This window comes from Temnothorax longispinosus, chromosome 7 (assembly GCF_030848805.1).
Source record: "Temnothorax longispinosus isolate EJ_2023e chromosome 7, Tlon_JGU_v1, whole genome shotgun sequence".
Classification (NCBI taxonomy): domain Eukaryota; kingdom Metazoa; phylum Arthropoda; class Insecta; order Hymenoptera; family Formicidae; genus Temnothorax; species Temnothorax longispinosus.
The window spans coordinates 8,231,884-8,256,065 of record NC_092364.1 but is presented as its reverse complement, the minus strand read 5'-3'; the positions used below and the strand labels follow the sequence as shown (position 1 = coordinate 8,256,065).

Here is a 24,182-nt window from a genome sequence, read left to right as displayed (position 1 = left end):
TTACAAATAATTTAACACACTCATTTCTTCCATGCAACCTTAACGCAACCTTAATACTTATTCCTATCTGCTATATACTTTTCCTTAGCCATGCCTTCTTTTTCCACAATTTCTTCAACGTCTTCCCTTTAACTCTATCTAATTCATTGTTACATATTTTATCTATTATTTCTTCCTTGTTTCTCCCTATAATTATATATATCAATTTTTGGATACTCACAATCTTCTATATAATAGTTAATGTTGTCCACAGAACACGCATAACTAACATTTTCTCTCTTCTCTAATCAATATTTCTTTCTTTCTTCCATATTATCACACCTCATTCTTATCCATATTTACTTTCAATAAAAAAACACTATTATTAATATAAAAAAAATTACTTTTTAATTTACTGAAAATTAGAATCTTAATACTTTTTATCGTCGTTAATATACTAATAATCATCATTAATCTTTCAACTAAAATATAGAATTTTTGAAATTTGTGTCATTATTAATGTAATAATATAATTAATAACTTTTAAAATTGAAATATAGTATTTTAAAAACTTTTGTCGTGTTATTAATAATATAATTAATTTTTTTAAGTAAATAATGTTTATTTCAATAACAATAAAGTTAATTACTCTAAAATGACACGACAGCAGAGAATATTATTTCAATCAATTCCTTCTATTCAATTTATTTTATTTTATTCGTTCGATCCATTTATTTTAATTAACAGAGTCATTAAAAGCGGCGTAAAAGTGTCAAAACACGCCAATATATATATATATATGAATGGAACAAATTAACAATTAATTGTGCGCCGATATGTAATGACTGATTAACTCACTCACTGATGCCGCCATCGCGTCGTCGTCTTACTGCGCTGTTCTCGCTCCGTTTCCTCGTTTGCTCTCGTGTCGCGGATGTTCGCTCATCCGGACGCGAACTCGTCGAGACACTTCGGCTGCTACTTTCCCGACGATCGTCGCACGTTTCGCACGGCGCAAAACAAACGTGCGAAACATGCGACAGTCATACTTACGTCCCGCTCGACACTGATCCCGACGCGACCGACATACCAACAGCGCACTCGGCGCACGGAACATTCAAACTACGCGGAGACAACTTCACGCCGCACGCAATGTCTCGTCGCCTTAAGCCCGTATCAGACTAGTACTGAAGATTGAGATTGTATATTGGAGATTGGACTTCGAACAAAGAAAGTAAATATTAAGATTGCGGATTGAAATTAGAGTAATCGGTCTATTTTCTCAAAATTTTCAATCGCAATATCAGCCAATGGCTGGACGATTTTTTTAGCCAAGTGATATGATAGACACGTGACATTTGTAAACAGCAAAAGAGATTAATGTATGTGTCATTAGTATAGTGAAATATAGTTATATTGTTAAAATTTAATATAAAAATTAATTATAATATTTAATAAGACAGCTATCTTACAAATAATCTCACGTCACAAATTAAATAATAATTTAATTTATATAATACGCAAGTAAGTTTTTGTTAAAATTAAAAAAAAAATTAGTGAGTTATCTTTTATATGTTATACACATATTACGCTGGCTTTCTTTTATTCGTAAATAAAAAATATTTTATTATATTATTTAAGAGAATAAGTTATGTATATTCAAAAGAGCGTTTGCAATATGAGTGTTTAAGTATATTACAAGTATACTGTAAAACAAACTAAAGGAATAAATTTTATTTATATATCATATTTCTCTTATCATTTAAACTTTTCTGGATCTTTGAAAGTCAATGTCATAAATTTCTTTCGTTCAACAATTATTAAAAATAAGAGAGCAACAGTTATATTTTATTTCTTTATATTAGTTATATTATGTTATGCGGGAGGGTCCCGTTTGCCTACAAAACGATTGCCTACAGGTTCGTTTGCACACACCCATTGCACACAATCCCGATAGCACACATTTCAAATTGCCTACAGAGCGATTGCCTACAGGCATTATTGCGCACATATTTCTTTGTCTACACGATCATATTGCGCACAGCGCATTGCACACACGACCGTATTGCACACAGCGCATTGCGCACACGACCGTATTGCACACAGCGCATTGCACACACGACCGTATTGCACACAGCGCATTGCACACATGGCTGTTATTGCACACACGACTGTATTGCACACAGTGCATTGTAAAAACGGCTGTATTGCATACAGCGTATTGCACGCAGCGCATTGCACACATGGCTGTATTGCACACAGCGCATTGCACACACGACCGTATTGCTCACAGCACATTGCACACACGACCATATTGCACACAGCGCATTGCACACATGGCTGTATTGCACACAGCGCATTGCACACACGACTGTATAGCTCACAGCGCATTGCACACACGACCGTATTGCACACAACGCATTGCACACATGGCTGTTATTGCACACACGACCGTATTGCACACAGCGCATTGCGCACACGACCATATTGCACACACGGCCGTATTACACACACGGCCGTATTGCACACACGACCGTGTTGCACACACAGCCGTATTGCACACACGGCTGTATTGCACACACGGCCGTATTGCACACACGACCGTGTTGCACACACAGCCGTATTGCACACACGGCCGGGTTGCACACACGACCGTATTGCACACACGACCGTATACTTTCCACGCGAACCGAGGTTCACGCACACCCCCCCCGTGCTTTCGGGGGAGGTGCGGTAGTCCCGAAATAGTTCACGCATACACTTTCCACGCGAACCGAGGTTCACGCACACCCCCCCCGTGCTTTCGGGGGAGGTGCGGTAGTCCCGAAATAGTTCACGCATACACTTTCCACGCGAACCGAGGTTCACGCACACCCCCCCGTGCTTTCGGGGGAGGTGCGGTAGTTCCGAAATAGTTCACGCATACACTTTCCACGCGAACCGAGGTTCACGCACACCCCCCCCCGTGCTTTCGGGGGAGGTGCGGTAGTCCCGAAATAGTTCACGCATACACTTTCCACGCGAACCGAGGTTCACGCACACCCCCCCCCCCGTGCTTTCGGGGGAGGTGCGGTAGCCCCGAAATAGTTCACGCATACACTTTTCACGCGAACCGAGGTTCACCGGCCCGAAAGCAGGGGGGGTGTGCGTGAACCTCGGTTCGCGTGAAAAGTGTATGCGTGAACTATTTCGGGGCTACCGCACCTCCCCCGAAAGCAGGGGGGGGGTGTGCGTAAACCTCGGTTCGCGTGAAAAGTGTATGCGTGAACTTTTCATGCGTGGAAAGTTAATATGCGAGATGCCACATGGGTTAGATGACGCGCTTTAAACAGTTAAATACTTTTGAAGCGCGTCATCTAACCTACGTATTTTCCAAACTTTTTTTGTTAATAACTTTTTAACGAATAACGAGCGACGGCTAAAACCTTCTGAAGGTCACTTGGGGTCATGACCTTGACAACATATATCAAGGTCATTGAAATCGGTAATACGGCCGTGTGTGCAACACGGCCGTGTGTGCAATACGGTCGTGTGTGCAACACGGCCGTGTGTGCAATACAGTCGTGTGTGCAACACGGCCGTGTGTGCAATACGGTCGTGTGTGCAACACGGCCGTGTGTGCAATACAATCGTGTGTGCAATACGGCTGTGTGTGCAACATGGACGTGTGTGCAATAAGGCTGTGTGTGTAATACGGCCGTGTGTGCAATATGGTCGTGTGCGCAATGCGCTGTGTGCAATACGGTCGTGTGTGCAATAACAGCCATGTGTGCAATGCGCTGTGTGCAATACGGTCGTGTGTGCAATGCGCTGTGAGCAATACAGTCGTGTGTGCAATGCGCTGTGTGCAATACAGCCATGTGTGCAATGCGCTGTGTGCAATACGGTCGTGTGTGCAATGCGCTGTGTGCAATACGGTCGTGTGTGCAATGCGCTGTGTGCAATACAGCCATGTGTGCAATGTGCTGCGTGCAATACGCTGTATGCAATACAGCCGTTTTTACAATGCACTGTGTGCAATACGGTCGTGTGTGCAATAACAGCCATGTGTGCAATGCGCTGTGTGCAATACGGTCGTGTGTGCAATGCGCTGTGTGCAATACGGTCGTGTGCACAATGCGCTGTGTGCAATACGGTCGTGTGTGCAATGCGCTGTGCGCAATATGATCGTGTAGACAAAGAAATATGTGCGCAATAATGCCTGTAGGCAATCGCTCTGTAGGCAATTTGAAATGTGTGTTATCGGGATTGTGTGCAATAAGTGTGTGCAATCGAACCTGTAGGCAATCGTTTTGTAGGCAACTGGAGCCCTCCCATGTTATGCGACATTTAACTTAACTTAATTTAAATTAAATTTAAAATTAAACTTAAATTAAATTTACTATCACTATATATAATCTTAACTGTAATCAGGCTCGGGACGAATATGATAACTTCGGCCCCTCGAAATGTTGGTGGTTTTCGGAAGTATTTTTGGCGAGGAACACAGAAGAAATAGTACAAAAATTTTCTGACCAAAAAAATTTTCCGTGGTTCACCCCATTCTACCCTGGCTTACTTATAGGACGAAACAAAATCTATCATTGTACGGTTCAGGTTTTCAACTTTCCACACGAACCGAGGTCCATCCCCCACTCCCGCCTACATGTGTATTATCTATACACACATAATCGAAGTATTATTTAGAAATTCATATATTATTTATTTTTAATTTTAACCTGTATATCTCAAAAACTAGAACAGAGTTAGCCTGATAATATCCATTTCTACCAATGCAGATTTACTTTGATTTTGGCTTAACTTATCTTTTATCTTTCTCTAATTTTAAGAACTAGAAAAAGATGAAAAGTAAGTTAAACCGTGATTAAAGTTAATCTATATTGGTAGAAATAGACATAAGACCTATATAATTTTTTGTTCAGCGTAAAAAATACTACCAAAAACCATCGTCAAATCAAAGAGTCAAAGTTATCGTAATCGTGCCGTAGACTGCATAACTGATATTCAATGCTGAAAATTTATATTTTTCTATATTTTACGTCACGTATATACTATATATTTTCAGTACTGACAGTTGCTGACAGTAAATATCGGAATGCAGTCATAGTGTGATCGGACAATCTTCAATTTTTAATCGATAATGTCAATCTCCAATGCGTAGTCTGATACGGGCTTTATGACACTACGTAACATTTGTGTCCTACCTTCTACACTTAACTATATATATACCTCTATCGACCGATTTAGCTTTCGAATTATATATTTTGATTTTTTTAATTGTTTTGTTTTTGTTCTTTCCATCCTGTATCGGCGCTTATTACGCAAGTTATTTATAGACTCTGTCCTCGGAAAAGTGCAGACTTACTACGTATCTCAATTAACCTATTTCCACCCATCGCGTGTCTTTGAAACCGCCAGAATATAATTTTATGCAGCAAAATAGAGTCAAGATAAAATAAATATGTAGGATTTGGAGGAAAAAGAGAGAGTAATTACAAATTACAATAGAAATATTACAAATGTAAAGGGTACACAAAATGAGAAAACGAAAAACGATGATGAATTCGTATAATATCTGCATGTACCGCGAGTATTTTAAGAAAAATCGTCAGATATTTCGAATTGAAAACTTTGTTCAACATGCACCATTAATACTTGTCAGTCGCGTGGACAACGCGATTCGGACGAACGGGAAACGCGGGACAATGCGCTTCGATAGATATTCTATATAACAAATGTCGGTGCGTGATAAGCTCAGGCGACACGACGCACGATTGCGAATATCGGATTGGATGGCTATATATATAATCACGATCGTCCATCGCCTAAATCGCGGCATTTTCTACAGTCAATCGTGAAATCTTACTTTTTTAAGAAAGCACGAACGAAGCAAACCTGATGCAACGTGAACTAACGCGCGATAATGGGTGCGTTCCACTTTAACGCTCACAACGCTCGCGAGCATTATTTCGTCCTTGTTTAACATTTAATAAACAACAAGGATGAAATGATTCCACGAGCGTTGCAAGCGTTAAGTGGTTATTTCATCCTTGTTGTTTATTACGCACCCAAAGCTGAGACAACCACGCTAGTCAACACTTTTGACGTCGTCAAAACTGCGTGCCGGTCAGGTCTAAGTTTCAAGGTTAATTGTCGCGATTGTCACGTAATCGAAATTCGATGTTTATAAAAATCTGACGTTAACAATAAACCGATATTTTTATTTTCATATGATTAACCGTATCAAATTGTAGAACCGTATCAAATTACTATCAATTATTGCATGTATCAAATAAAAACACATTCTCTTTTCTGTTCTTTTCTCATTTCTTTAAAATAATTTTTACTACATAGGTATCTTACGTAATAATTTCTAAATTATTGAGTCTTCATAATAAATTGATTCTCTTGAATTCATTATAGAAAGAAAGAAAGAAAGAAAAATATTTTTCTAACAATAAATAAAATTCTCTAAGCTATAAATTCCATTTGAAAATCAATTAATTTTATTATGTCTATAATGTACCTACTATAAATTTCAAACAATTTGTTTGTTCCTGTATAATAATTGCTCTGTTGCTCAATACGACACTAAATTTTGCCTGCAGCAAACGACCAAATCAATTAATAATAAAATGCGATAACAATAAGCTCTATTCTATGTGTAAGCTTTGTATGTTTTTGTATCGTGCATCTTCGTACACACAATAAACGCATACCTATATACATTTATTATAGTCGAAGGTTAAACATTTTTGCTAATCTATAATATGTTAACCTCGATGTTAACTCATCCATTTCATGGCAATGGATGTATGATATGTTACATTTATCAGTAGCATTCACAAATTCATTACTTTAGATTAAAATAAAAGATAATTTTTGTGATACCGATACATATACGATGCGCAGAGAACGGCGGAGATTGCGTTGTAACTACGTTAATCTGCAACATACAAATGTATATAAATTACAACAGATGTTGCCAAGATAACGTCAAAAAGATACCTTTATCGTCACATGCGTTGAATCCTTTATTTATCTCTTAATTAGATATCTATAATAAAATAATTATATACTTTCAAAAGAAATCTTTTTTTTAAATTCTTATTTAAATCAACGAATTTCTAATAAAAGAAAATGAGACGATTGACTATCTATAAGTAGCAAATAATGCACCTATAAATATTAAATAACTTATTTTATAACTGGTATAACTCCGCCGACGCCTGATCCCGATACCTTCCAAGTCTTTTCCTCTCAGGATGCTTCATTACACAATATATACAATATCGCGAAAACACAGTTAATTATATCCGTAGGTGGATTAATTACCAGAATACGACGATTGCGCATTGGTGCTTTACACTTCCGTCGTTAACTGTAGCGCGCGACGCTCAATTACACGAAATATTATAATAAACGACACGTAGTTTTCCGCTAATTGATTTGTTCGATTCGGACTCCTCGTTCACAATCCGGAAACGGTACAATAAAGACGAATTAAATCTATTAATACGAGAAAATGTCGCGCGAGAAAATTGTTGCGAGGTTATTTTCCAATTCTAGCATTGTAGATAGCGAGAAAATTATCACAAGCAAAACGTAATTCGTGCAAATCTCATTTTCCACCGCCTTGGAGGATAAAGGACGTGCGACGCGCCATGTAACATCACCCTTATGAGTGGCTCTTGCGGAGCGCAAGCGGCTCGCTTACGTATCGTTAATCGGAGGAGTCGGTTAATCGTGAAGATTGCTAATTGATCGGAATAATCGCGTTATGAGGAGTGATAAAGCGACAGCACACGGAACAGTTCGCGTCGCTGCAGCTTGCTCAAGCGTCGCCGTGCGAATGGTAGTGCGTCAACCTTGCGTTGTACCGGTTGCACGACGCGCGACGGCCGGCGGATGCGTTATGTCAACAAACAACAAGACTAGCCGAGTTATTATTGTCCCACCATGGGCGTCCATGAGAAAGGGGGCAAATAGGGGCATGTGTTCTCTTCTGGATTTTAATTTTTTCAATTTAGAATGATTTTATGATTAACAACCAGATAAATTTTTACTTGAAATTTATTCAATTAAAAATAAAAATCTACGCATACAAATATTTTTTTAAAAAATATTATTTAAAAATACGTTTGTTTGGCAGAGCTTTACATAAATAAAAAATTCCATATGCATGGATACACGGAGAAAAAGTTACGGTTGCTACAACAGAATAATGCTGTTAATTTTCGCCCATCCATACAAAAGGTTATGGAAACCATAGTACTCTGGAAGTGACCTATGGTTTCCATATGGTTTCCATATGGTTGCCCTAACCTTAGTGAGGGTAGCTACTATATGGATGTTGCAACCATAATATATGGATGTTACAACCATAATGAACAATTATTCACCCGACAAAAAAAAATTATTTATTTCAAATTTTATTACTATTTTTTAACTAAATTTGTTTCTTAAGATGCAGTCTATGATTATAAATATTTTCTCGTATTTAAAAACACATATAAAAACACACATACCTTGGTGGGATTCGAACTCGGGACCTCTGGATCGTGAGCCAACTGCCTTACGTGGTAGACCACTTCTTAATTTAATGTTAGTGTTATATTTAGTCTACATATGTCAACCAGCGCAAATATATAATTTTTCAAAAATCATCTTAAGAAACAAATTCAGTTTAAAAAAAGTAATAAAATTTTGAATTGGATATATGATATAATATTTCTTATAATGTCGGGTGAATGTCAGAAACCAGTGTCGGCTCATTACGAAATTTTGTGTTCGTAAATATATTTATGAAAAAAGTATATTTATAAAGGCCTATTTACATAAGACGCAGAACGCGAGTCGCAAGACACACGCACAGTCTACATGTCAATCTAACCTCTATACACAAAGAGGTTAGATTGACATGTAGACTGTGTGTGTGCTTGCGACTCGCGTTCTGCGTCTTATGTAGATAGGCCTTAAAGTTAAAACATCCTTATCAAATCCACTTTATTCTATGCAGAAATTCTTTTGCGCGCGCAATGGAACTAAACTCTCAATCATGCAGTGATTCAGTGCTGTACCGTGCAGCTATATCTTATGGATCTCTCAACCATAATAATTGTGCTGCAGACCACATAAGAGGGATAGCAATAATCCTTTGGTTGAGGCAACCATATACGAGGGTATTATAACCGAATGTTACGTATCGTAAGAACTACGGTTATGACAACTGTATAAATGGGCATATCTTAACAGCTACATTGAATGTAATATCAATTTAACTTGAATTTACATCCATTTCTCTTTTAATCATAGAGAACATTGTTGTAACAACCGTAACAATTTTCTCCGTGTACTGCTTTTTTTTTAGAATAAACTTATCGATAATCTTTTGTCTTTTATAGATTTGCTAGATTTTGACAAATAAAATTGTAGATACTCTAGTAAATTTCCACACTTTGTAATTTTTAAGATACATAATCGACCTCCTAGACGTCAAGAAATTCAAGAAATTTGAAATTTGCTTTCTAAATAATTATTTTTTATCGTTTTATTTATACCCCAAATGAAGTATCTTATTTCTTAATTTCCAGTCCATTACAACTTGAACAAAAACGGTATATCTAAGTATATTTAAACTCTGCCCCCTCTTATTGAAAGAAGTTATAAGAGCGCCCATGTCCCGCTCTATCGAAGTACGACGGTTTAATTCAGGCTGAATATTTCTTTCTTTGTTTCCAAAATTTGTCTTAAACGGTTATCACTGCGTCTTTTGTATCTTGTTCGGCGAATGCATTCGCGTTGCGCGCGCCTGTTGTTATTAACCCTTCGTGTGTAACGTCTTTTTCGGCACCTGTAACGGGTAACGTCGGGTCACTCGTGTCCGACGCCTAAAAAATACTTTAAAGCGCTTTAAAGTGTTCTAAAAAAATCTGAAAAAATTCATGTTACCTTATTAACTATATCCTACTTTAAGGATCAATCGCTATATTGCCGATTTTTTCATTTGTTTAAAGAATATATTTATATAAACAAATAAAAACGTGAAAAATGGACCATTTTTTTCAAAAAATCGTAACTTTGGCAAAAATTAATATATTAAAAAAAAAAAAATTAAAGTTTAAGAATAGTACTTTAAAGAAAAAAATATTAGAAGTATGTATAAATTAATGGGATGCTTAAGTTTTGAGCATCAAAATCACGTTTTTTGAAAGTACATAAATAGGTACAAATTACAGTAAAATACACATTTTATTCATTTTTAATCAATTTTATTCATGAAAATGTAATCAATCACAATGATTTATTACAAAATTATAAAAAAGTACAAAAATATAAAAAAATTATATCAAGGCTAAATTATTGTGCACAGTCAAAACATATTATTTATCGATAACTAAGATTAATCTATCAATTCCCAGTGAAAAAACATGAATTTTTAGTAAAAAAAACATCCAAATTAAAATAAACATTTTACTCACCTGCTATTTTTAATCAACGTAACGTGTAATGTCGGGTCACTCGTGCACTTTCAAAATTTTGTCTGGTTCTCACAACGGCTGTTTACGCACTAGACCGTCGGCGCTTGGGGAGCTAGTAGCTTAGTAGTATACGTAGTATACAATTTTTTTTAGTATAGTTTGGTCCCGCCCCCCCTCCCACCCTTCGAGCTACAGGGGACAGTCACTTTCGCCAGGGCATGAGTGACCCGACGTTACACACGAAGGGTTAATAAATACATAGAATAAATAGGGAATTTTCAGAACCGCAACATATTTAAATTCTAATTCGACGATTTGCTGCGACTTGATTGATGCCGTATATTTTAATCTTATTAATCGTTCTTACACGTAATCGATTTTACACGTAAAATGAGTCGTTGGTATATGGGAGACCGGTTAGCACCGTTTTCACAATTTCGGCATTTGAGTTTTTAAACAACTAATTTTCACGATTAAACAGTACTAATATGATAGAGAGAACTTTTCTTTACATTTTCATGCCAGGAACGCTCCTGTATACTGTATAGTTTTTTTGTAATAAGTGAAATACGAACATGCTGCATTGTAGCCAACTTGCCCCGATAATAGGGTAAGTTGGCTATATGCGACAAAAGTCCATATTAAATTAATGAAAACGTAATAGAAACACAAAACGGGTAACAGATATGTACTTCTTGATAAAGATTGTATCTTTTAAAGTTATTTTGTAATAATCGAATAGTAAAATGCTGTTGCAGAAGAACAATTGTAAACTATTTTAGATATAGCTTTCTTCAATGTAAAAATATTAATATAAATATATATCTAGCTTCTATCAGCATTGTAGGTAGTAAATCACATGCTCACACAGGTCTCACGCGCGCGGCAACAACAAGTCAAGCTAAGCATATGCCTTAATTGATATGAGCCAACATACCTCATTTCTACATACGTTTGATTTCAGTCATTTTCTTATAATAAATTATTGTTGTTCCTAAAAATGACACGTTGTATAGTAGGTAATAGAAACTTTTTTTTTAACTAATAATACGTCACTTTGATTTACTTCTCAAGCTAAAGAGCATTTAATACGATATTTTGAAACGCTCGAAAATTTACTTGCCACTACTTGAATTAGAGTTTTCTCTTTTTCTATTGTAACACTTGCTTGATTTAAATAAAATTTTGGGAAAAGTACCTATATCATAAGAGATATTTTGTGATAACTTTTCCATTATTTCTTTCGCTATAAATACCTATTACATAAACGGAACGCATTGCCAACTTGCCTCTTGTGCCAACGAGCCCCGGTCTCCCCTACAATTAAGTTAAATTAGGATAAAATTTATGTTTCTATAATATATAATTATATATAACTCAGATAATTATCGATATCGAAATTTCTATTTCCGTTGAATTTCTCGCCGAATTTTACGGGTGGGCCGGCATGCCAAACAACGTGACGAGTGCTCGAGCATCGGAAATATTGAGTGAAATATTTTTATATTAATTAACCCTATTCACTCCAACGTTTTTTCCACCCCTTTAATCCTCCAACCATGCACTTTCAAGCCAGACATGTTTTTCAAAATGTTAATAGCTTTGAAAAATTCCCCAAAATTATTATAATATCTTTGTACCTTCGACTAAAAATCAATGTAAAGAAGATTTGGAAATCATTTATTTAAATATTTTTTTAAAAGTGTTAGAAACTCCGCCTTTTTACGAGTGTTAGAAACTTGTGGGACACGAAAGGGCGGGTTGGAGTGAATAGGGTTAAGATATGAATTTGCGAAAGAGTGGATCTCGAGTTATTAGCGGCGAAGTTATATTGATGCGCGTATCGAGTTTTTCGTATATTGGATTTTATTTGAGGTTAAAAATTATTTAGCGTTATATTGGGCATACTTTCGTCAAGATACGCCGCCGTTCATTAATCCATTGCTTTGATTGCCACTCCAAAAGGTTTCGGAAATATTGTTCCGCATTTTTCACTGAATTCCGTGGACGAACAAATACCAACAACGCTAAATCATGCGACGAGCAATCGAGCCGAAATATCGGGTAAGTTAACGAATTAATTACGGTTTGCTTGGCGTTTGATCTCTCATGGTATACGAGTTAACAACGAGAAAGAATATTTCACGTCACAAGCGCAGTGAACTTGCTACCATATAAAAATCCATTTATTCATATTAATCTTATTATATTTAAATTTAATTAAATTTGAAATAAAGATTCTGAAATTATTAATATGTTACGTCGCAATATTCAGTTGCGATAACAATCAGCATTTTTTATTTTATCATAGTCGTCTCGACTCATACAGCATAAGAAAACATGTTGCAAAATAATTTCATTGAAAGACTGCGTGATGTTAGCATGCATATATCCATTAATGCATATGCATTAGCATGCATATTTTTAGAAACATTTGCAACGAAACATTGTAGTAATTTGCAATGTAATTTATTTGACATAATGCAATGTTGCTGCAACCATCTATACTAATATCACATACAATATAATGTTTACAACAAAATGTATTTGTTTCTGATAAATATTGGAAGCATATGGACTATGGAGAGACATATAAAATAAGAAAAAGCTTAATGTAAACAGAACTTTGCAATGATTTCATCAGTAAACGCAACGAATAATGTTATAGCTGTCTCTTAAGTATTAGGAAGAAAAAGTTAATTTTCACAACACCTCCACGGAAAGTTCGACTTCCATGCCTGTAGAGAGGGGCGAAAGCGGCCAATTTCACGCCAGGGCGGCATATAGCGGGCGGAAAGTAACCACTTTCCTCCCTAGGGAGGAAAGTAAGCCCTGGCTTGAAATTGACCACTCTCGCCTCTCTCTAGGCATGGAAGTCGAACTTTCCGTAAAGGTATTGTTAAAAATATCGTGTGCACCACGGGGCGAAAGTAGCGTTTTTCAGACGAGTGTGAAGAAGGCGAGGGCGGCAAATCACACGAGTCTGAAAAAGCTTTCGCCCCGAGGTGCACAATAATTCCTAACGCATTAGTTATAAATATTAGGGAAAACCTGAACATATTAATATTATAGCTATATACATTATAAGCTATATACATTTTATTCAGAATATGAGGTAATAATTATTTTTACTTTATGTAATAATTATTCATCAAATAGACAAAATACGAGCTATGCTAATGTGATTAATCAAGCAGGTAGTACAGAGAATTCACTTACGTACATCTACGATTCGATCTTCTTATCAAGAGCCGATATTTTAGTTGAAACAATACGTATATAGTTTATTGTATAAGGAAAATAAATTTTATGCTGATATATTTATGTTTTATACAATAAATTACATTATTACTACGGTAATTACATGGTATATTGTATACATATTAATTACATGGTATTTTGTAGGTATATAAAAGATATACTTCTTATTTTTATAAATTTACACATCTCTTGATTATCCAACAGTAATTGTCGTCATGCATTATTGTGAACTGAGCTGCCTTCAATCGTTAGATTTGCAAATTACAAATAAAATAAACAACTTCTTAAATTCCAACAAAATCGTCCTACAACAAATGTGTGATATAGAATTTGTTTCCACCGCATACTTGTTCTATAAACAATTTAAGATTTTTTTAACGTGTTTTTTAAAATAGAATAATTATTTCATATTACAGTTGCTTTCAAAAGTTTTCTTTATAACAAATCAATTATTTTACATTACAGTTACTAATAATGACTTACAACAGAAAATTAGCCTAATTGTTAACGACATAATTATGAATTTAGATGTAGAATTTTGTTCAATTTTTTCTGAGTTTTATCCAACATTTTTGCTTCCTTATAGAGGAAGCTTTGTTTTCGTAAAAAAATTTTTTTTTGTTTTTCTGAATGTGTTCAAAATGTTCTAAAACGTCGAAAAATTGCAATTTAAAAAAATGTCTGTATGTATGTATGTGTGTATGTGTGTATGTGTGTGTGTAATCAACCAAATCTTAACGAATTATATATGAAATAGGGGTAGAAAAAACTGAAGAATATAATAGAATTAATAAAAATTGCTAATAATCAAGGGGTTCTTTTTTAATAAAATTTTGAATTTTTGCAGAAATGTTTGTTTATGCTTTAACTTTTGCAAATTTGGAGATATCGATCTATTTCTAATTTTATTATATTTTTTAGTCTTTTCTACCCCTATTTCATATATAATTTTTTAAAGATTTAGTTGATTAGAAAAGGTCCATAATTTTGATCGCATATAAAGCTAAGTCTAATTAACCGAATTTACAAGAATTATATATGAAATAGGGGTAGAAAAGACTGAAAAATATAATAAAATTAGAAATAGATCGATATCTCCAAATTTGCGGAAGTTAAAGCTTCCTCTATGAGGAAGCTATGTGCAAATTTCTAATTTGCACAATTTTATAATTTTGTTTTAATTTTTTTTATTAACTTTATCTATTTTTTTAAATTGTATCTTCCTTTTTTTTCTTTCGATCACTCTTTATATTATATAGGGGAGAGTTGGCAATTACCGAGCCCCTAAGAACCGAAGCGTATTATCTAAGCTCAGAAATGCTTCAAAAAAACAAACTGTGCAGTTTTAGATAGGTCATTTATTTGGCTATTCATATATCATAGCAATAATCTTGAAAGTTAAACACAAACTGAAATATTAATAATTTTTCAAAAAGTGAGAAAACGCGGTATTATATATCAAACTGGTCTGATAATATCGTGACCAGGTCTGATAAAATCGTGCCCAGTTTAATAAAACTGTACCTATAAAAATTACTCTGGCTTCAGCCAGTGACATAAAGTAGAACACAATAACAAAATGTTTTTTTTATATTTATGCATTAATATCGTCTAGTAGGGTAGACCGGGGCACGTTGTCACATCGGCTTTATTTAAAAAACTAATAACCAGAGAGCAGTACCCGTCATTCCCAAAACGTGTTAGTGTATGCCCATCTTTGGTGTGTTTACAATGTTGAGATTGCTCTACCCGTGTTGACGTAAAATCAACTTGAAAGTTTTTTGCGACCGTAAATAAAATTTTATTGTCTAATATTCAACGTACTGGACATGAAGCTTATGTTTTTTCAGAATAGACCTTTATATTATCTTAAAGTATGTACTTTTACCTACCGCGTGCAATACCTAACCTTATGAATATCTCAAACGTGTCGGCCATGAGGCTGTTTGAAGTAAAAAAATCCCCTCGGGGCACGTTGTCACGAATTTGATGGGAATCTATTGCGAATCTTCGGATGACGATAACGAGTAAAAATATTTTATGTTTAATCACCGACATGATTATTAAAAAAAAATGTATCAATAAGTTGCGCATTCGAGTGGAATTCTTGTATTTAGATTAAGACGAAAACTTCGTGCTTTTTGTACTTTTTTGAAATAAAATAAATGGTTCTGTGAAGGATTTTACTTTTTTACACTGCAGCGCACTATAATATATTGATATTTACGTTGAATACAGTTTGGATAACATTTTGCATGCAATTACATTTGATGTGACAACGTGCCCCGTGACCGGGGCACGTTGTCACAAGCGACCTGTCGTTATTTATTGTTATGTAATAACTGTAGAGTAACAATCACACAAAATTCGAAACTGTCCAATTGAAGCTGAGGGTTCACTCGAAATTTTGGCATATCAAAGTACTCTTAAATATTGAATGTAAAAAATACAAAACATATTGAACCAAATGTGTGACAACGTGCCCCGGTCTACCCTAAGTACCTACATATAAAAATAAGTAAATGCGTTAACAAATAACGATCATTATAAATTCAAATCAAAACTTTAAGCAACGATCTTTTCTGTAAGCACCTTACATTGTAAACTATACAGTCTTGGTAACTCTTAACACACAGTTATCGTTATACCTATGAGTGTTATACCTTGGGCGCGAAATTATCAACCCAATCATTTCACTTTACAACATTAAGATATATAGGAAAGAAACGCGTGTTTCTAAAATCACTTTGCAACCTAATTTTATAGTGTTTTAGCCTATCAAATCCGTCAAATTTATTTCTTTAATGAAAATATTATGTTACTCACCTCTTATCGAAACTACCAGCAAAATTGCAACGAGCAAGCAGAAAAGCTTCCAGAGCGCACTGTGTTTACATGGACGGCCGGAACGCATTGACGGCGCATGCGGGTGGGGTATTTCGTGTTACTCTATGATATTAACATCATTGTAGGCGCGTAATACAAATAGTTATTGAGATAAACAATGGTGCGGAATTGTCAACCGTGCGGTAATTGCCAACTCTCCCCTACATAATATTCATACTATTTTTTACATACTAGACACCACAGACGCGCTTTGCGCGCGCTATTTGGCTTTAACATTATGCAATTACTATTACACTATTAACTTCTTGATACACACAACTGTCAAAATATACGATGACAGCTGCAAATGAAGTAAGCGCAGCGAGAAAACCAATTGGCATCGCAAAAAAGCGGCAACAAAAAACTTCGAGATATGCGAGTATCGACTTAACATGCCTTTTTTTAGAAAGAAGAAAGCTGTAATGATTTTGTTTTCAATTTTCCTGCTAATAAAAATATTGAAACTCGTATTTAACCACAAATGCTCGTAATTCGAACACGTTACTAAATTTCCTGCCCAGCTCTGTGAGATGTTACGAGCAAGTGAAGTGAAAGAAGTAGAATCTCCGCCAAGTAGAGCCGGTGAAATAAATGCTACGCATGGACATTCTATTTCGAAATGAGCGATACTTGGTGGAAGCATGCATACACCGTATCTACCTGAAGATATTATTTTAAATATAATAACAAAAAAATAATATGAATAAACAGAAAAGAGAAGATTAATTATTTACAAAGGTAAAAGTTATTATAGGTATATATAAATTCAAATAAACTAATATAAAATTTAGTTGTCATGCATTTTACCCCAAGCATAAGGTCCACACAAATTTTCGGCAATCTGCAGTATGCTCTCAATTATGTGTGAACGAAACGTTTTGAAACATTTTTCAATGTATTTGTTTTCGGCGAATACATTGGTCCTATAAATAAGTTTTTTTTCTCTAGTGAGTCCATAGCAATCACCGCATAAGATGATATCGGTGTCATTTGACGGAATTCATATATGTCTAGCTGCTGACCCTTGAATGTATTTTCCAAAAGTGCGGACATTAGAACTCTAATTTTTTGGTACAGAAATCTAAAAAATAAAATATAAAATAAAAATTAAATAGTTATTTTTGACTTTAGTTTAATTAAAACAGTTTATAAGAAAATATAGGCATTTTCATGTTCAAAAACATATTTAATTCTTTTTCACAAATATATTACACACTGTAAATCCAAGTGTGTTATTTCTACACGCATAAACGTCTAAAAATGACATATTTGACTGAAGCTCGTTTTACATGTTTTGTTGTGTGTTAAATTAACACGTTTAATCGTATTAAATTAAAGGGGAATATAACGTTCAACCGTGTTAAATGACGTGATTTAAAACGGCAAGAAATGTATAAGAAGAGCTTCAGTTAAAATAACACACTTGGATTTGCAGTGCATTTTTTCACAAATACTACTTTTATCAATATAATATCAATAATGATCAATGCTTATGTCATTGTTTCATGTAAATAAATGAGTGCGGAATGCATACAAAAACTATTTAATTTTAGATTTTTACCTTAGCAGAATATGTATAGATTTGACAGACGGTGTATCCTGGGAGGGAAACCATGCTCTAGCGTATATTAGCTGAAAGAATTTCATATAATATACAGATTTTTATATAATATATGTTTATATAAAAAAATATCTTTATTTAACTAAGGTTACCTTGTTCGAAAATAAAAAGGAATACAAGCCATCAGCAGTTTGCGTAGGTGTTAACCAATATAATGCAGAAGAGTTTGGACTTGTTTCGTATTTAATTTGAATTTTACATCTAAAAGTATAATTATGTGTATTCAATTTTTACATTAATAATTTTTAGTAATAGTATTTCTCTAAAAATATCTTATATTTACTCAAAGTTAGAGTTATAAGTGGTATCAACAGTTTGCAATTGTGGTAACTCTATGTAAAATGGACTTCCATCAGCGTGTCTCTTTCCAACATAATATTTTAAACGTGTTCCATTAATTTTTGTGACACGTGAAATAGTAAGTCCAAAAATATCTAAAAAGTTTAATTATTTAATATTACATATTACCAGTCAACATTTTTGACCGATATAAAAAAGAAACGTTTACTCACTATAGTCCTTATTGGAGGTTTTCTCTCTATAGTCAAAATCGCTTTTCCTTTAAGAACATTTCGATTAAAGTCCATATTCAATTCTAAATGAGTATCGACTACACGTGCATATTCTAGTAATAGGAACAATATAGAATTTAAAAAATAAATAATGATATATAAACGTAATAAGTAAAAGTACATGACAGAAAATTATATTTTGTAATAATAAGCATTATAGTAATTGCGTGTGATATTATTTGTAAATTTAAAAAATTTTCCGACTTTTAAGCTGAATACAGTATATCATATATATTTATATATATTTAAAAAGATATTCACAGAATGCGTTGACAGTTAATAAAAACTGTGACAGAATCTACTTTTGAAAACTATAAATTACTATGGAGCTAATGATATATGTAACAATTTCGTCTTTTGAACATCTTTATGAATTCCGCAAATAATACTTATTTTATTGTCTTTAAGAAAAAAATAAGAACATAAATTTAAAATTTTGTATATTGTGCTTCTGTAGCTAATTAAATAAATTGAAATACCTGGATTTGAAAAAGAGTGTAGATCTGTAGTAGGTCTTAAAATATCCATCTTAGGAGAGTCATGTTGTAATCTCTTCAAATAACTTACGGTAATAGATTTTTAGGTTAGATTCCGATAACTCTGGCGCCTTAATTTGACGATGGTTTTTCTGGTAGTACTTTTAATGCTGAACAAAAAATTATATAGGTCTTACAGGGCTAACTGCTCTGGTTTTCGAGATATACAGTGTTAAAGTTAAAAATAAATAATATGAATTTTTAAATAATACTTCAATTGTGTGTGTATAAACAGTACACACGTAAGCGAGGGAGGGGCTACCGCATCTCCCCCGAAAGCAGGGGGGTGGGGGTGAACTTAGGTTCGTGTGAAAAGTTGAAAACATGTAGGTACCGTGACTGCGAATTGAATATATCTATGCTAAGCACAAATACTGTTATGCTTTACGTATAAAGAATGTACACAAGAACACGCATACCTTTTCCACTCAAGACAAAAACGTAAAGAACGTAAGATATTTCGAGGTCTACCCTCTCTTCTCTGACTTGAATATAGGGCGAAACAAGGTTTATTATTGTCACGGTTCGTGTTTTCAACTTTCACGCGAACCGAGGTTCATCCCCACCTCCCCATGCTTTTGGGGGAAGTGCGGTAGCCCTTCCCTCGCTTACGTGTGTATTGTTTATACACACACAATTAAAGTATTATTTAAAAATTCATATTAACTTTTCACGCATGAAAAGTTCACGCATATATACACTTTTCACGCGAACCGAGGTTTACCCCCACCTCCCCCCTGCTTTCGGGGGAAGTGCGGTAGCCCCTCCCTCGCTTACGTGTGAACTGTTTATACACACACAATTGAAGTATTATTTAAAAATTCATATTATTTATTTTTAACTTTAACACTGTATATCTCGAAAACCAGAGCAGTTAGCCCTATATAAGACGTATATAATTTTTTGTTCAGCATTAAAAGTACTACCAGAAACCATCGTCAAATTAAGGCGCCAGAGTTATCGAAATCTTGCCGATCTTTATGTCTGTACTGGCCGCACAGAGGCACAGTATTGCTTTTAACTTTCACTTTCTTTTGTTTGGCAATATAGGTATTCTGTTTATTAGAATGTCGGTTAGTCAAAGTGACTGTAATTCCTCGTGCATAAACATATCCGAATTAAATAAATTTAGTAAACCAAACTGTCATACGCTGCGGGGCTGGTTTAATTTAATTAAATTTTATAGCTCACATTTCATTGTTTTTTTTATTTTTATGCTCAAATATACTTTTGAGCTTTATTCTAAATATGTAGAAAGTAAAAGAATAAACGATTAAAAAGGTACTTTTTGTACAACTTATTGTTATAGTGCAATGGTACAATTAACTTCCCCATTAGGTTTCCAAAATTCTTTGGGTATTGGACGTCTACTGCGTCCAAGTCGTATTTGTGGGAGGGTTATAGTCGGCGAAAAGCCATGTAATATTATGGTGCTCTAAAATACAAACACTGGACTTCGCAAAATATGCGCGCACACATAATGGACACGAGATATTTAACGTAATAAAGTAAATGTCAAGTATTTTATTTGCGCGATGCATCACAATAAGTTAATTAATAATAAACAGTTGATATGTTACAGTTCTCCGTTGCTCACATCATCTTTCGATTCTGCAATTCGTATGAACAAATAATCTGAATTTCTGAAATTGAATTATATGTTGATATGATAGATGTCGAAAAATTTAAATTACGTTAAAAAATTTATTGTCACATAAGAAACCACAATAAAGTATTAAATGCATGCAAATTCCATCAAAAAGGTTTATACATAAAAAAGTTCCGCTTAAAGCTTTTGTTCGCTCACTGCAACTCTCTTGGATTGATGACGTCAAAAGTGAGAAAAATGTCATGAAAATTCTTGTAACGTACATTAAAATAAAAATATTTTACAATAAGATAGCGTTTGTATATAATAGATAGAATAGACAAGTATTTATCGTGCCAAATCGTACGACAGGCAATCGAGTGTTGGAAATACTGAATGAATTTTTGAATTAATTAAGATATAGGGCTTGGCTGCTCATTCTATATACATAGGTATTGTTCGGGTTTGCGATGGGAATGAAATATCTCGCGTCGCGAGCGCGTTGAAGTTGTCCACGTAAACACATTTATTTATATCTTACAAAAAATATAATTGAAAAAAAAAGCAATTTAAAATTATGATTTAAGAATTATTAGCGCGCTATATCATTTGGCATGACACTCGGCTGATAGAGGGGGTAGGGTAGGCTCATGGACGTAAGAATATTGAAAGGAGCGTAATACTTCTTAGAAAGAAACTTGAGGGATGCTCGAGAAAATTCAATGGGGTCATTTTGATTGATCAGATTTTACGTACGCGATATATCTATTTTAACATTCTTTTTTTACATAATTTTAATCAAGGCATTTTTGCGATTTAAGATTACGTATTCCGTAATTAAAAATAGTGGAAAAGTGAAAATATATTTATAAAGTAAGCTATATCTGTATAATGAACCGTCACTGGCATTTTGATTAATCAAGATTCTCTTTTCCTCTCAAGTATCAACCCCGCGGAGATATACTCGGTTCAGATATTCCTATGTCTATGGTAGGCTTTAGCAGTTTTTGTTTCGACTGTCGCATCACATTGTCACTGTCATTCGCAACGCGTCACTGCAGCTCGAGAGGTCTTGGCGTAATCGCTGTATTTTTCGACGAACCTCGGCGCGCGAATAGAAGTGCCGAATCGAACAGCAAGCAATCGAGCATCGGCTACACATCGAATAGATTTTTTAGATTAAATTAAGTTACGAGATGATGTTAGATAGGGGATACCGGGACTAGTTGGTACACTTTTAAAAAAAATTTTTTTACACGTAACTAATAAATGGAATACAAGCCGTAAAAGAATTTTTCAATAGCCGCATGCTTATACAACACAAAAATTATTTTTTTTAACTAAATAGTATAATTAATTTTGTTGCACCAATAACAATTATAAGGCGACAACATTTGTAACAACCAGCCCTATATACGGGGCTTGTAACGTAAGTTGTTACAGTACTAGATTAAGTTGTGAAAAAGATTCAGTTTTTTAAGTATAATATATTTAATAAAGAGAAATTACAACATGTAACAATATGTGTTATATATATACACTTACATTGTTGAGTGCAAAATTATGATATAGATATAATTTAACTGATGTTCTGAATTGCGACTGGTTCTGATACATAATAAGAGACGTTAACGGTGAAATCTTACATAAGATTAATATATCTGCCGTTGTTATGCCGAGGTTATATGTGTTACATCGACGGAGTTGGTCGAAATTATAAGATAGAACAGCAGTAACAGCCTATCTCGTCACAACCAGTTCCGACCTGCCATATTTAGATATTTTGATTATTGTTTAAACAAAAAAATGTTTTAAGACATTAACATAACTGGAAGTTATTACGTTTAAAGTATAAAGATTTTAAAGACACAGAAAATTATGATATAATGATATAATGATATAATGATATAATTATGATATAATGACCAGATTTATAAATATATCATTTAATACATCACTGATTTATTTTATTTTTGCAATGGTTATACAAAACTAAGAATATTTTCTGTTTGTGAAAATACGCTGCTCAGCTTAAAATAACTAAATTGAAATATTATCGCAATGTTTTTGCGGAAATACTATATTTTTTATGCAATATTTTGTCACTTGTACAATAATTGCCGTGTTCCAACTTGCCCCATGTACCAACTAGCCTCGGTCTCGCCTAGTATTATATATTCGCCTAGTATATACTCCTTTCGAACGGGATGCAGTTGCTGCCGTTTATTCCTGCACTATATCTTACGATAGTCTTAATCGGAGTTTGAATAAATTATGACTCGGAAAATAATAGCACGCTATCGTCGCGATACTCGGTCGCGGTGGTGGGGGTTGCGATGGCCAGCGAACTTTGTTTTGATTGACGTGGTGCCTCAGTCTCCACGCGTCGCGGCACTTCGAAGGATTTCGAAGGAGTAGCTCCGTGTTTTTCGCCGAGCTGTACGCGCGGATCGAGTGTTGAAAGTGCCAAATCGTGCAAGAAGCGACCGAACGTTGAGCGAACTTTCGGATGAATCGAGAACAAAACGGTTTTCGACGTTGTATATACAACAGCTCCGTGATTGGGGAGAGTATCGCGCGTCACGAGGGTAGTGAAGTTGCCGTGACGTGAACGGAGCTGCTCATTCACGCGTATCGAACTTTATTTACCTGAAGTTAGGAACTATAACGATGTATTTATCGGGAGGTATGTGAAACGCGGACGCTATTTCTTGTTTAGACGCCTCTCTCGCGATACTTGACGTCGCATTTGTGCATATAGACTTGCAATTTTTGTCGCGAATTCCGCGTGCGTGGACGGGAGTGTCGAATTTCTCGATCGAAACAAGTATCCGCGTGAGTGAGTGATAGCGTGGTACTCGGTGACATGGATGAAACGGCATTGGGAGCAGTCGGCGAGGGGGCAACGGCGGCGAATCAATCGGTGAATAGATCTCTTTGTTATTTGAGCCCGGTAATTTAATGTAATTGCGTAAAGTAACGTTTTTGATTCACACGATCCGCAATTAGCATCCATTTTTTATAAGCTTGCTTTCAACGAGACACGTACCAGAGGAATAAAAATATTGCTAAACATGTTTGTTTTTTCTTCTCAGATAACTCAATGTCCCGATTTTGCATATTATGTTATCTGGGTTGTTTTATTTTTGCATTCTAAACTTAAATTTGATATCCATATCCGGAGGACATTTCAACTAAAAAATGTTTTGCAAAGTCCACTTAAATTTAAACGAACAATAAGTTTTGTTTTTAATTATA

General features: G+C 34.7%; 1 protein-coding gene across 7 annotated transcripts in view; it reads left to right on the top strand.

The window, feature by feature from the left end:
- The window catches only part of LOC139816883 (venom dipeptidyl peptidase 4), a 509,974-nt gene that overhangs the window by 35,857 nt on the left and 449,935 nt on the right, over positions 1–24,182 (top strand). The window contains exon 1 of one of the 7 annotated variants that reach the window (XM_071784695.1): positions 23,695–23,847. The exons of the other annotated variants lie outside the window; for them this stretch is intronic. Coding sequence (XP_071640796.1) covers positions 23,791–23,847 — 57 coding nt within the window. The 5' untranslated portion in view covers positions 23,695–23,790. Of the gene's footprint in view, positions 1–23,694; positions 23,848–24,182 lie in introns of those variants that run through there. 7 annotated transcript variants of the gene reach the window in all.